We start from the raw sequence: 12,987 nt of genomic DNA, 5'->3' as shown, positions 1-12,987 counted from the left end.
CTGCATGGCGCCGACCAAGTACTCGCCGCAGACGGAGTGGTACGACTACGATGAGCAGGACAAGGACAAAGAGCATCCCATCGTGCTGATCCCGTATGATCTCGACACGGCGGCGCTGGCGATGCACGTGGCGTGTCTGCGCTTCGTGGCGCGGTACGAGCACACGGGGCGCGCGTACGCGGTGGAGGCGGAGGGCGTGGGCGACGGGTTCGATCCGCAGTAGGGCGGCGGCGTGGTGCGGGGGGACGGCGGGCACGGGTCTTGGGGGTGTTGCAGCAGCGGAGGATGAGCAGGGGCATAGCAGTCTGTGATTCCAGACTCATAGACAATGTAGACGCACCCAAGCCAGGGCCCCCAAATAATGCAAATCCCGGGTATCCAGAAACTCCCAACGCCAAATTCACACCCCTCCGTCGTTCCGCACAAGCATCTCACGACGACGCTGACGCCGCACCCGACCCGGCCCCCAAGTACTCGACAACCCCCCCACACCGCTCCAGCCGTGCCCGCGTCTCGGGAAGCCCCTGGTTCAGCCGGCCCAGCCCCTCGACCGCACGCGCCCAGTTGCGCTGCACCTCGTCGGCGCGGGGGATGGTGGCGCGGAGCGGGTCTTGTGTATGGGGTGTGTGTGGTGGGTTCTGCGTTTCCATCTCCATCTGGTCCTGCGCGTCCGCCGTAGTATCCAATGTCGGATTCCGCGCTGCATGCACCACTACTTCCTGCGCCGTACTCTCAGCCTCAAACCGCTCCTCCCACGCGCGCGCAGCCTTGCCCGCCGTCGCCCGCCGGTGCGCCGACACCGCCTTGACGAGGCGATCGCGCCGCGCCACATGCTCGGCCAGCCGCGCGCGCAGCCGCTCGTCGAACGGCTCGAACTCCTCCGCCGCCGCTGGTGCTGCACCCCCAGTCTGCACGCCGCTCATCGTCTCCCCCTCCCCTTCGCCCTCAAACCCCCCTCCCCGCGCAGCCTCCACAACCTCAATCCCATTAACAGCGACATTCGCCCGCACGCCGCCCAGCACCCGGTCCACAAACGCGTCGACCAGGACGCCCGTCTGCGCGCGCAGATCGTCTGCGCCGTCGGAGGGTTGCGCGGGGAGGTGCAGGTCGAGCTTCTGGGCTGCGGCGCGGCGGATCAGGGATTCGATGTGGGTTAGGTCGGCGGGGGACTGGAGGTCGATTTTGCGGTGCTCGGAGGACATGTTCGCGGGTGTTGGTGGTGGTGGGGGATGCGGTGTATGGTGTGGTGTGGTGTGGTGTGGTGTGTGGTGGTGTAGCGCGTGCGCGTTTGTGTGTGGGATTTTGCGCGGTGTGGGTGTGTTTGCTGCGCGTGCACGTGCTGCGCGTGGTGGTGTGGTGTGGTGTCTGTGGTGGTTGTTTGTTTTGGTGTTGGGGTTGCGGCGATCAGCGCGGTTGCGCGCGGCTGGCGCGCTAAAGCGAGGCTAATTGTGGGGCTAAGTCATGCACCGAGATGCTGCGGCGTTGTACTCGAGCACGGCATGTGGGTTGTAGTGTGCATGTTCCTGCTTGTATTATGAATACACTTGTAAGAATTCGTATGTTCGTTTGCACATCTGTTTGTAGATTCATCTGTTGGGTTGTTATTCGACATGCTGTATAATTGAACGCAACACACATAAATACCCCCATAACGCCGTACGACCGAACCCTCAGACCGGCGCCTCCATATGTAACGCCCTAAATACACGGTACCCTTAGACTGTATATACGCCTTGACCCTCGTGATGCCTGACCGTCCCAACAACCCATCACGACGACGGGAACATGTTCTTGACCTCCTCGTCCGTCACCACAATATCCTCGACGGGATCCTGGCGGCGCTCGAGGTCGTCGAAGTGGAAATCGGCGTAACTGGGCAGAAACATCTCTGTGCATTGTCAGCCCAGCTCAATGACTCACGCCTCGCAACACATACCCTGGTTCCAGTCAAAACCCTGACTCGCCTTGACACAGGTAATCAAGCGCGGAAACTCGGCGTCTCCGACATTCACAACCGTGTGCTCGGCCTTGGAGAACGACGCCGCTGTCCGCGTTAGCTCGGCTTATCGCTTATCGATACAGCGCCGATAAGAGCTCAGCACCGCGATGGTCAGGTCAACATACACATGAGACTCGGTCTGCGGTTCTTGCCCGGGGTCGATGGGCTCGTTGGCTCGAAGCTCCCGTATGTCGAGCGCTGGTACGACGCTGGGCTCGAGGCGCTGCTGCCGACGGAGCCCGCGTTGGCGCGCTCGAGCGGCTTGTTCTTGCGCGAGGGGATTGCAATTGAGGACGACATGGTGGCAATTTGGATAGGAAATACTACTGTGAAGTGGGCGGCTGCTAAGAGAGTGGTGGTGAGAGGTATCGTGGAGTTGCGTGGTCGAGGTGGGAGTCAAGCTGCGAGGCGGCCAATCGGAGAGCGCGACTGCCTGGCGATCAATGCGCTAGGCAGCGTGCGTGTGACGGGTGCGATGATGCTGGATGATGTTATCTCTTATCGGGAGTGGTATGCAGGTGATCAGAGGGTGCAGATGGTGTACTGTAGGGTTGCGTGCCTGCATCCCTGGCTCAACGGTTATCTTCGTGGGTTGGTGTTGACATGGGACGACACTGACGTAACATGCGGTATGGCCGGAGCCTCGTCATCACCACTGGTGTGATCACGGGACAAAGAGTCTGGCACCAAGCACTCCAACATTCGGTACAAATCACTGTTCCATTGGATTAACCATCATATCGTACATGCCACGCACCCCAACCAACCTAACCCATCGGACCTGCCGAAGCATGCGTTCGACCTCGCACCTCCCAAAGCCACAGAACCCCATAACAAGCGTACAAGCGAGCGAGCGTCTCGAAGCGAAAAACGAAAAAAAACCGAGGACGAAGAACAAGACCAGGCGGGGGGGTCCAACGCTGAGATAAACAGTAACAGTGACAGTGACAATGACAGTGACAGCAGTAGCAGTAGCAGTAGCAGCGACAATTCTACACTATCCATGCCAAGCGCCCCAGCAGTGGACATCTCGCGTCTTGTCGGGGGGTAAGAGCAAGCGCGCGCCCTCGAAACCAGCCTCGCCACTCAGGGTATCCCAACCAGCACCAGCCCAAAACCCAGCAAACTCCGCGGCGCCGTAGGAATAAGTCGTGGGTGAAGATGTAGAGAGACAAGGATTACGTGCGTCGGTAAGAAGGGGCGTCAGACGGCGGTGACAACATAGCAAAAACCGGGGGTATCATAGTGTCTTCGTGGCAGCTCGCGCGACGGGACGAGACGAGTCTACCATCCCTTCTTTCGCGCGAACCGCCTGTTGAGCAGGACCAGCACCTTGGTGACGTTGAACTGCACGTATTCCAGATCAAGGTCTTCCTGGTTGTCCTTCTGCATCTCGAGCAGATCGTCCAGCTTCAGATCCAGTTCCAGGAGCCCGCGGTTGCGGCCCTTGTAGTGTAATGAGATGACAAACGTCCCCGGCAGCGGGCTGGTGAAGTTGAAGTAGATGTTAGCCCGTCTATTCTCCGGCACATTGCTCTTCTGGATGACGCCTTCCTTCTCCAGCTGCTGGTGCGTAAACTTGTACGGCCCCAGCACCTGGTGTTTCTGCTGCTTTCTTGTCTTGCCTTCAGACTGGCTTCGGACGTTGTGCAGGTAGGATTTATACGTCTCCAGTTGGCCGACAAGGTAGTTGTTGTGGTCGCGGATTGTGCGATACACCTCCTCGAGTTTTCGTGTCTCATCAATCGTCTTTTCTTTCATCGATCCCAGGTGGACCAGCTCCTGCTCGACTTCGTCTCGGAGCAGCGAGAAGCCATCGTCTTTGTCGATGACGCCCAGATCTTGCAGCTGGCTCAGCAGCTCCATGCTGCGGATACCCTTCTTGACCATAACCGAGTCGTTCTTGGTTGTTGCGGCAGCCTCGGCAATCCTGTCCAGTCGCAACGGTCTCCGGGTGATGGACGAATTGGGCGGTAGCGAACGCAGAATCATGACAAATGTGCTCTTCGCTTCCATAAAGAAGATCTCTTCTTGGGTGATGTCGAGCGCCGCAGTGAGGTCATCAAGCGGGGTTTCCCACTTGCTGAACAAAGGCAGATTGATAGCTCGGTTCTCTTTGCGCGGAAGTTGAGCCGGTGCTGGCCCAAGCTCCTGGAGAATCACACCAAGATGCGAACTGTCGTCTCTTGCCTGAAGCAAGTCAGTAACCTTGTCCTTGGCGTCGTCCCTTCGCGCAAGCTTCGAGCTTACCAACTCCGTCGCATGCCTCTCCAACAGTTGATGCGTCGCATAGACTTCGTTGAGGGTGATGGATAGTTCAAGATCCCTCTTTGACAACGCCACGTAGTTGTCCATCTCCAATGTCTCGTAGAAGTCCTGCACTTCGCAAAGGTCGAGGAGGAACTTGTTGATGCGGTCCTTGTTCTGGTGAACAAAGGGCTGGAGCTTGGCCATGTACGGCTCCTTTGCATACGACGGCTTATTGGCCAGATTCTGCAGCATCTTCGCAATGTAGGTAAGCGTGCGTTTTGGGTTCTCGGCTGGGGTTGCGTCGATCAGCATGTACGACCGCGGCGTGACAATCGCCGGATTGATGAAGCGGAGGAAGAAGAAGCCACCGATCAGCGTGCAGATTGTCTGGTCTTGCGCATCCGGGTACTTTCGTCGGGACAAGCTGCGAATCTGCTTGCAGATCCAGCGAATGCCGTAAGGCGTCTCCTCGAGGCCTTTGATGATGGTGGAGAGAAAGTTGTTGGCGATCTCCATCAGCATGTTCACACGGGGCGCGATGATCTGCTGCACCGTCTCGTTCTCCGCGGCTTGCTCAGCGGTGACGCCCTTGGGGAGGTTTGCTGGCAGTTGCCCTTGCTCTTCGAGCTCGAGGACCATCTTCTCGTACACTTTGAGCGGGTTGATCTCGAGGTCCAGGTCTTTCAGCTCGATCAGAGAGTTGATGCTGTCCTGCAACACCACCTTGAGATAGCTCTGGCCGGGTCCTCTGCGGGTATATGTGGTCATCATTCGAGACACGGGTGTGTTGGCGCGCAGCAGCGAGCTGTAGTCTGGTGTGTTGTCGAATTGGTACGTGAGCACGGACTGTCGAGGTTAGCGGTTATGTGCCAGCCTGAGGAAGGCTCATACCTGGAACATGGTCAAAAGCAAGTGCTCTTCGCGGCTCTCGTACTGGTTTCCGTAGATTGTGAACATGACAGTCTGGAGCAGCGCGTCAATCTCAGCCATTGAGACCAGTCGGCACAGGTGGGCGATGTGGCGCGGCTCGGACTGGAGCAGGAACAGGAGATTGCCGTATTTCTGCGTCTTCTCGTCGTTGGGGAACGATCCCTCCTGCAGTTCGAGACCATCCTCGAGGTGGCTCGCAACTTCATTTTGCTGTGCAGTGGTCAGTACATGCAGGGGCGATGCCGAGGCTGGCTCATACCTCCTCCAGCGCCATGCGGTTCTGGATCAGCAGCGCGATGCGCGAGTCGAGGTAGCGCACGTCCTTCTCCAGCACGAAGTTCTTCTTCGACTGCGACGAGATCTTCGCCTTCAGCTCGCGCAGGATCTTCTGGGCTGGCACGTGTCAGACACATCAGAGACAGTCAGCGGGCTCGTGCAGGGACATACCTCGGGCAAGCTCGTCTTCAATCTCGAGCTCCTTGTCCTTGGCGGACATGGACAGGTACAGCGCGGTGACGGAGTAGCGCTTCGACTGGCGCACCGAGCGCGAGCCGTCGTGCGACGACATTGTGTTCTGGCGCGAGACGGGCACAAAGGACGAGGTAGTCGACGAGGTCGAGGCCCGCGAGGGGGCGTGCAGCATGGAGACGGCCATGGCGGTGCTGGCGGGGCGACGGCGACGGGAGGTGTGTACTGGGCAGGCTGAGGGCGGTGGCACAAGTCGCGGGGCTCAGCAGCCAGGCGGCGGCACGCAGGCACGTGTGCGACGGTGTGGTCGCAGTGGCTCCGGCGCCGCAGCGGGAGTGGACGACGGCGAGGGCGGGCGCAGGCTCTCTGTGCGCAGTGGAGGATGGAGGAGCGCGCGGGCAGCGGTGGGCACGGCGCGGTCAGGGCGGGCGCGGTGCGGGCTGGCGGTGCAGCGGTGCGACGGCGTCAGCAGGCAACCGGACGGGCGGCGAGCGGATGCGTGGTGCTGGTGGGTGCGGGTGCGGGTGCTGGCAGGGCGCGTGAGGAAGTCGCGACGGCGTGCGGGGACGGCCAGACAATGCGGCGCGGCCTGCGACACGCCAGAACAGCGCGGCTCTGGGCTCTGGCCAACGGGGCGGGGCGAGCAGACGGCCTCAGGACGTGAAGCGCAAGGCGTAGGGACCCAGCGGTGGGCGGGCGGGCAGGAGCAGCGTATGTTTCAGCGCGGCCGCAACGCAGAGCACGCAGAGTGGAGTCGCTGCAGGCGGGAAGTCGCAATGGCACCGAGCTGGGCGCGCGAGAACACTCGATGGCTCAATGCAGCCAACAGCGCGCGTGGATGCAGAACTGGAGATGGGGATGCAGGAGGGGCCGGGATGCCAGGGCAGGGTTCGCATGCATGCTGCGCCCGCCGCCGCTCTGCTGAAACGGTGGTCAGGGTGGTCAGGTGTGCTCCTCTTCAGGGGGCCCTCGAGCCTAACGAGCGGGTCGCGCGCACTGTCACTCGCCGGTGCCTGACTAGCACACGTCAGGACCAGCCTGCCCCGAGCCTGAAAGGCTGAACCTCCACTCTGGCGTTATGGCTGGCGACGCATCAACCACCTGTGCGTGCGAGGGCATGGAATGCAGTCGCGGCCCGCCCCTCGCCCAGCTCTGCAGGAGGACGGCGCCGGAGCCTGCGCTGCCGTCCATTCACTGTGCGCCCGGCCCTATCGCGCCCAGGCGACGACGGCTATCGCAATTCGAGCACTGTATCTTGATAAGCTTCATTGCATTCAATACCGCCACCCGCCTGCCGTCTAGCTACTGCCGCGCATTGCGGTCCAACGCGGTACATTGCCGGGCCATGTGCGCTATACAATATACACTGCCAGCGAGCCATTCACCGAGGACCGCTTGCTGTCCCGGCCCAGCATCAGGCCCAGCATCAGGCCACTTGTCCATCCTCGACAGGCTGCCATTTCCGCACCGCATTCTTGCTCTACCCGCGCTGCACGCACTGCGAGCTGTGGATCCCAGCCCGCTCCCACGACATGGCCAAGCGAACGCCAAGTGGCGAACATGTTCGTATGGAAATCCCTCCTCCGATTACGCCGAACGCCAAAGAGAACCACTAGAGGAACAATGCAGATCTCTCCGTTAGATCGAACGAGATGACGCCATGCAGTCTGTTATCGTAACTCATTAGGTTTGAAAGCGCGTGAATACGAACTCGCCATCTGCCTCGTCCACTCGCAGGTGGCTGGTGCCTGACCCTCAGCTCAGACATTGACTTTATCTGTGCGTGGCGATCATTGCGCCCGTGCCCCGACTCGGCCAGGAATGCTTTTAGTGGGCCCAGCCTGTGCTCAGTGCACAAGAACCGCGAGCACACACATCAACCCGAAATAGCTGCGTGCATTAGCTTCCCTGTCAGAACTCTCAGGACAAACAAGACGAGCCGGGTATCCTCCAAACAGCAGGGTATCCTCTAAACAATCGCTCAAAGCAGCCACAGTCTTGCCGCGATGCGCCGTGCTGTCTATTCGCCCGGGGGATTCAATAGGAAATCCACTCACATGGAAGCCGCGTACATCCACTCGCGGATGCTCATAATTGCCGTCAACTCTGGCGCCGTCGTGACCGTCCTTAGCCCCGCCGCGCTGATAAGCGCGATCACAACCATACGTCCAAGAAAGCTGGGGACGATCGAAAAGGCCACAAACGGCAGCAGGGGCAGCCACATGGCTGTGTGGTGGCTCGCCCCCGCACTTTGATCAACACTTGTGTGCCTTTTCGACGAAAACGTCACTAGATCGGCCTGGCGCTCGAGGAAGCGACTCTCTGCCTCGTGAATAGGCTTGCGCTGCTTCATCCACGCTCGGTACTTTTCAACATCTGAAGACCTGGCAGATGGAAGATGCTTCAAGTCATTGAACGCAGACAATGCCTTGTCTACTTCGGGTCAGCGTGGACCACGATAATTGCCACATGCAGCCTGATGCGGTAAGCACTTACTGTACTGTTTGAGCTTCAAGAAGACTTGGCCTAGCACTTCAATCCTTCGCCGGTGTGCATCATTCCCGAATTGGGTATCCCCGCGTCGGGAGGCAGGGTGGCGGTGGCCCGTTTGGGCACCTGGCGATGCTTCGGCGATCTCTTGATCGAGCTGACGCAGTTCATCCTCGAGCTCGCTGATCTCGTCTTGCAAGTGGAGCAGTACACGGTGGTTCAGTTCCTCGAACTTACGGTATGCAGGTACTACAGCGTCCTCCTTTCTACCTTTCTTGAATTCACTAAGCTTGTGTGCCAGCAGCTCATAGCCGATCAACGTCTCACTGCCGGGACCCTGGACGGAACGCTGAGGGATCATAGCCATGTTGTGCGCGGCCACAGCATGTGGAGCTACAGGAGACTGCATAATATTAGGAGGCGCATGGCTCGCAACAGGCGAAAGTTGCGGATAAGCTGCCGCTGCCCCTGGTGGGTACCCGATGGCCAATGGTGGTGGGAAGGCGGCGGCAGGCGGCCATCCTGATGCTTGGCTTGCTGTCGCACTGAAGTTGGTTGGTGACGCGCCCGAATACATCCGTGGGTCATACGGTACAGCGGGCTGGATATGTGGAGACATGATACCGGGGTAAGGGACGTTGTAGTGCGGCTGAGGGCTCTGTAGCACGTGACCCGGCGCAGGCTGAGGTGCGTGTTGAGGCGGATTTGCCGGATGGCTCCAGTACGACGCGGATTGAGACGGATGCTGCGTATGGTCATCGTCGTACGCGCTCTCATCATCACTGTAGACTTCGCTCTCTTCAGCCGGTTCATCTCCTGGTCCGTGGACGAAGCTGCTCGCATACAATGGCTTTCCTGATGGATTCTGGTAGTGTCCATAGTAGGGCACGCCATGGCTGAGTGATCTCCTTGTTGAAGTTGGAGAAGTCCTCGGAGTGTCATGTGCACCTTCGCCGGCATCTGACGACTTGTCATCAGCACGAGAATCGACGGACGAGGTGACAGATGGAGACGATGCTTCCAGGACGCTCTGTGCATCGAGCTGCGTCTCCCGTCCCCCATCTTCGCTTAGAAACTGGAATACATCGGATTGCGTGGCCTCTGTATCAGCCACCGAGGGTGCTGCAGAACGTCTGCTACGCTTTACCTTGTTGCTCTTTGTTGATTTGTCTTTCCGGCGACGGTCAGACCTCTCTGTGATGGTCGTGTTGCTTTCGCTAGCCGTACTGGGCTGAGTCAAGCCAGAAAATATTGAGGCCAGGGAAGAGTTTGAGTGTTTAGCAAAGCTTCCAGCACGTTTCGAAGAACCCTGCTTTGGACGGACCCGTAAGCGGCTGGAGGTGCTGTCCTCGGAATGGCGACGGCTTGCGGCGAAGTTTCCATGTCTACTGTGCGTGCTCTCATGTACCTCAGGCGCCTGCGCCAGGTTCGGCATGTGCCCGACATCATCATCCTCCTCCCAGTGTGCATCTTCTTCTTCATATATCGGTGCTGGAGCGGCGACTGTGCTGCTCTTCGGTGCTTTCTTCAGGCTTCGGCGACTGCTTTTGGAGATCTTCGATCCTCCGTCATCGGTACCTGCCGAAGAGGGTGCTGCAGAGTGGGCATCGTCGGTGCTTCTGGCACGTGAGGGTCGACGGCGCATTGGGGGTGCTGTACCCTCGAACGGGGCCTCGTTGTCCGCCTACATCTCGCCATACATCGATCAGTATCAAGAGGGCACAGTTGGCTAGGAGCCACCGAGGCGCAGATCATCACCCACCATGCCACGTTGTGCCTGCCGCGTGTGCTGTCTGCCAACGAATGACGCGTTTGCCTCAGTGGATCTGATGCTGTCGACGACGGCTTAGGGCGTGCGCGCCGGCCGTAGCTGGGAGAAGGATATAGACGGTAGTGCAGTGTGCGATTTCTTGCATGCTGAAGCGAGCAGAGTAAACAGTGTGCAACGCAAGCGGGCTGTGAAGGACAAAGCAAGGAAAGCAATCGTGATGTTCGTCTTACACGTCACCGAATAGGCGTCGAGGAGAGCACACAAACAACCAGGCAGGGCAAAGAAATTCGAGCGACGTGCAGCCCTCTAGCCTGTCAGCCAGCACAGCGTGCATCATTGTGCTCGGAGCCCAAGCTTGTGGGTGGTGGAGAGGCGGTGCGGAAGTGTGCGGCTTCGGCCAATCATGTGCCGATGAAGACCGTCAAGCGAATGTGTCGCCTACGCCTTGATAAGCTGCCCCAGACGCGCCGGGAAGCTGTGTCTCTGTCACGAAGCTCCCGTCGCTGGCAACGGCTCTGATTTGAGCTGTTTGTCGCACCGGCGACCTCCGAGCCCCGATCGTGGCACCTGACCACTCCAGCTGCCTTCCACTTCTGGGCATCTAGTACCCATCATGTAAGCAGAGATAGCCGGCGCGAGCAACACTGCCTCAGCCTCAGCTATAAACTTTATGTGCACTTGAATACTAGACTGTTACCTTTGCCGCCTCTTGTGACTTGCTCGCACTCAACTACGAACACGCCTTGATTGCTGAGCTCCGAACCCCACTACTGATTGCTACCCCTCCGACGTCGCTATGGATCCCACCGTCAAGTACCTGCTCTCGCTCGGCGCCATTAGAGATCGTGCCAAGATCGTGGGGCAGGCCGCAAAGGACGGAAATCTCAACCACTTCGACGTCCACGAGGATAAGCTGGATGATGTTGCGGACTTCGTGACTTCGGTCATCAAGGTCTGTTGAACACGCCCATCCACGCTTCCCAAAGCTCACTCTGTCACTAGCGTGACTACGGCCCAGACAAGTTCGACACCATCCCGCCTCACGGCCGCTGGCAGCACTTCGAGGTGGGCGGTGTGCCTCGAATTGCTGAATTGCTGGAGTTGTGGAAGAAAGATGGCTGCGATGACACAGAGCTTACGCGCCGGTTGATTGACCTGTTCTTTGTATCCGTGCTTCTTGATGCCGGCGCAGGTGACCACTGGAAGTATGCCGAGCCCGGAACGGAGCAATCGTACGAGAGAAGTGAGGGTATTGCCGTGGCCAGTCTGTACATGTTCCTTGAAGGCGGTTACACCACTGAGAAGACCGGCATCCCGCTTGTAGATGGTACATGACTTCATTCCCCCCTGCTCGAAACAACTACTGAACCCAATTCAGGCAAGGGCCTGGCTCAATTGACAACCGAAGCCCTCGCCAAAGGTCTGCAAGTCACAGAAAGCAACCCCATGCTCGGCGTCGACTCGCGAGCAAACCTCCTCCGAGGCCTAGGCAACTCGCTCCTCGCTCACCCCGACATCTTCGGCGAAACCGGCCGCCCAGGAAACGCCGTTGGTACGTTGAACTCGCTCCTCTGCGCCCCCGACCCTCACTCACACCCCCCACAGACTACCTCCTGGCCTCCGCAACTACCTCCTCCACTCTCGACATCCTGACCTTCTGGGACCTCCTCCAGACCCTGCTCATCCCCATCTGGCCACAAGACCGCACAACCATCAACGGCTCCCCCATCGGCGACGCCTGGCCGCTGGGCGCCCTCGCCACCCAAACCAACTCCCCCAACGCCGCGGACGGCATCCAGCCCTTCCACAAGCTCACCCAGTGGCTGACCTACTCCCTCATGGTGCCGTTCACGCGCATCCTGGGCAAGACGTGGGCGAACGCGGACGCGCTGACGGCGCTGCCCGAGTACCGCAACGGCGGGCTGTTCGTGGACATGGGGGTGCTGGCGCTGAAGGCGGGGACGCTGGAGGCCGGGCTGGCGGCGTCGGGCGCGGGGCTGCCGTCGTTTGCGGCGGGGGATGATGTCGTGGTTGAGTGGCGCGCGATGACGCTTGTGCTGATTGACAAGCTGTATCCGATGATTTTGGAGCGCATGGGGGGCGCGCAGTTGAGTATGGCGCAGTTGCTGGAGGCGGGGACGTGGAAGTCGGGGAGGGAGGTGGCGGCGAAGTTGAGGCCGGAGACGAAGTCGAGTCCGATTATTATTCAAAGTGATGGGACTGTGTTCTAAAGAGGAAGAGTATATGGCAGTTGCGTTTGAGTGTCGGAAGATGCCAGACATATAGTGAAATCCACAAGCATTTGCCTGCACTCATATTGTAACTGATGACGCTGCGTTCTGAATTCTTCTGAGTGACTTGTTAGACAAGCTGTCTGCGCGGCACTGTCTCATTTTTGTAGCACAGATCTGTACCGGAAGGTTTATAACAAGTCATTTTCGTGTTCAATATTCCACGAGCTCGCTATACCAATTCCGTTGTCTTAGGACGTCAGATATTTGATATGGCATTTGTCATTCTACATGATGGCATCAAAGTGTAGAATTGAAATCCCCCTGACATCTGGATACACAACTCCTTATCACAACGCCGAGTTCAGTCCCGCAAGTAACTTATGTTCTAGCCCAATCGTGTACCTGATCCGTAGTATCCACCTCCTGAGCCGCATTCATCCTCCTCACGAATGCTTCCACCAAGCCGTCGATCTCGGGATCTTGCGCCAAATTGTGCGACAGCTCTATCATCAACGGCAAGTCGATAGACTGCAGCTTCACGCGTTCACTTTTGAGCAAGATCTTGACTATACCCGTATGGCTGCGGCGCAACGCCTGTATCAACGGATGTCCGACAGGCGGGTGACCACGTCTGATGGCTACTCGAGGTGGCGTAAGCTTATAAAGGTTTTGTGGGTTGACGTCAACCTTATGCGCGAGTAACTTTCTCATAGTTGATGTGTACTTGTACTGTACAGCAACTGAAAATGGAGTATTGCCAGACTGATCATGAACGTTGACATTGACGCGACTAAGCTGGAGTAGCGCTTCTGTCAACTTCATATTTTCTTTGGCAACAGCTGCTC

General features: G+C 58.6%; 6 protein-coding genes across 6 annotated transcripts; 1 reads left to right on the top strand and 5 right to left on the bottom strand.

The window, feature by feature from the left end:
* Positions 1 to 212: 212 nt before the first annotated feature.
* C7974DRAFT_419695 (uncharacterized protein) lies at positions 213 to 1,577 on the bottom strand. The gene has a single exon (XM_046144217.1). The coding sequence runs from the start codon at positions 1,200 to 1,202 to the stop codon at positions 432 to 434; it is 771 nt and encodes a 256-aa protein (XP_046002915.1). The 5' UTR covers positions 1,203 to 1,577; the 3' UTR covers positions 213 to 431.
* C7974DRAFT_383038 (uncharacterized protein) lies at positions 1,562 to 2,147 on the bottom strand. The gene is made up of 3 exons (XM_046140728.1): positions 2,125 to 2,147; positions 1,937 to 2,044; positions 1,562 to 1,888 (listed from the first exon to the last, which is right to left on the bottom strand). Exons 1-3 carry the CDS (start codon positions 2,126 to 2,128, stop codon positions 1,770 to 1,772), a joined length of 231 nt encoding a protein of 76 aa, XP_046002914.1. The 5' UTR covers positions 2,129 to 2,147; the 3' UTR covers positions 1,562 to 1,769.
* Positions 2,148 to 2,698: 551 nt separating this feature from the next.
* C7974DRAFT_15852 (uncharacterized protein) lies at positions 2,699 to 3,155 on the bottom strand. Its single transcript, XM_046135907.1, has one exon. It carries the CDS (start codon positions 3,026 to 3,028, stop codon positions 2,735 to 2,737), a length of 294 nt encoding a protein of 97 aa, XP_046002913.1. The 5' UTR covers positions 3,029 to 3,155; the 3' UTR covers positions 2,699 to 2,734.
* C7974DRAFT_15887 (Rho GTPase activation protein) lies at positions 3,156 to 5,931 on the bottom strand. The gene is made up of 4 exons (XM_046135914.1): positions 5,627 to 5,931; positions 5,439 to 5,572; positions 5,141 to 5,389; positions 3,156 to 5,095 (listed from the first exon to the last, which is right to left on the bottom strand). The coding sequence occupies exons 1-4, from the start codon at positions 5,832 to 5,834 to the stop codon at positions 3,284 to 3,286; spliced, it is 2,403 nt and encodes an 800-aa protein (XP_046002912.1). The 5' UTR covers positions 5,835 to 5,931; the 3' UTR covers positions 3,156 to 3,283.
* Positions 5,932 to 7,700: 1,769 nt separating this feature from the next.
* On the bottom strand, positions 7,701 to 9,782 carry C7974DRAFT_371307 (uncharacterized protein; the record flags this gene model as incomplete). Its single annotated transcript, XM_046140010.1, has 2 exons — positions 7,701 to 8,080; positions 8,144 to 9,782. The coding sequence occupies 2 exons, from the start codon at positions 9,780 to 9,782 to the stop codon at positions 7,701 to 7,703; spliced, it is 2,019 nt and encodes a 672-aa protein (XP_046002911.1).
* A 594-nt stretch (positions 9,783 to 10,376) lies between these two features.
* C7974DRAFT_383025 (DUF1688 domain-containing protein) lies at positions 10,377 to 12,263 on the top strand. Its single transcript, XM_046140727.1, has 4 exons — positions 10,377 to 10,860; positions 10,911 to 11,235; positions 11,287 to 11,460; positions 11,514 to 12,263. Exons 1-4 carry the CDS (start codon positions 10,705 to 10,707, stop codon positions 12,137 to 12,139), a joined length of 1,281 nt encoding a protein of 426 aa, XP_046002910.1. The 5' UTR covers positions 10,377 to 10,704; the 3' UTR covers positions 12,140 to 12,263.
* The last annotated feature ends 724 nt before the right edge of the window (positions 12,264 to 12,987 follow it).

The sequence above is a fragment of the Boeremia exigua genome (genome assembly GCF_020726555.1).
Source record: "Boeremia exigua strain MPI-SDFR-AT-0100 chromosome Unknown C7974scaffold_1, whole genome shotgun sequence".
NCBI classification, from domain to species: Eukaryota; Fungi; Ascomycota; class Dothideomycetes; order Pleosporales; family Didymellaceae; genus Boeremia; species Boeremia exigua.
This window is presented reverse-complemented; position numbering and strand designations above follow the sequence as displayed.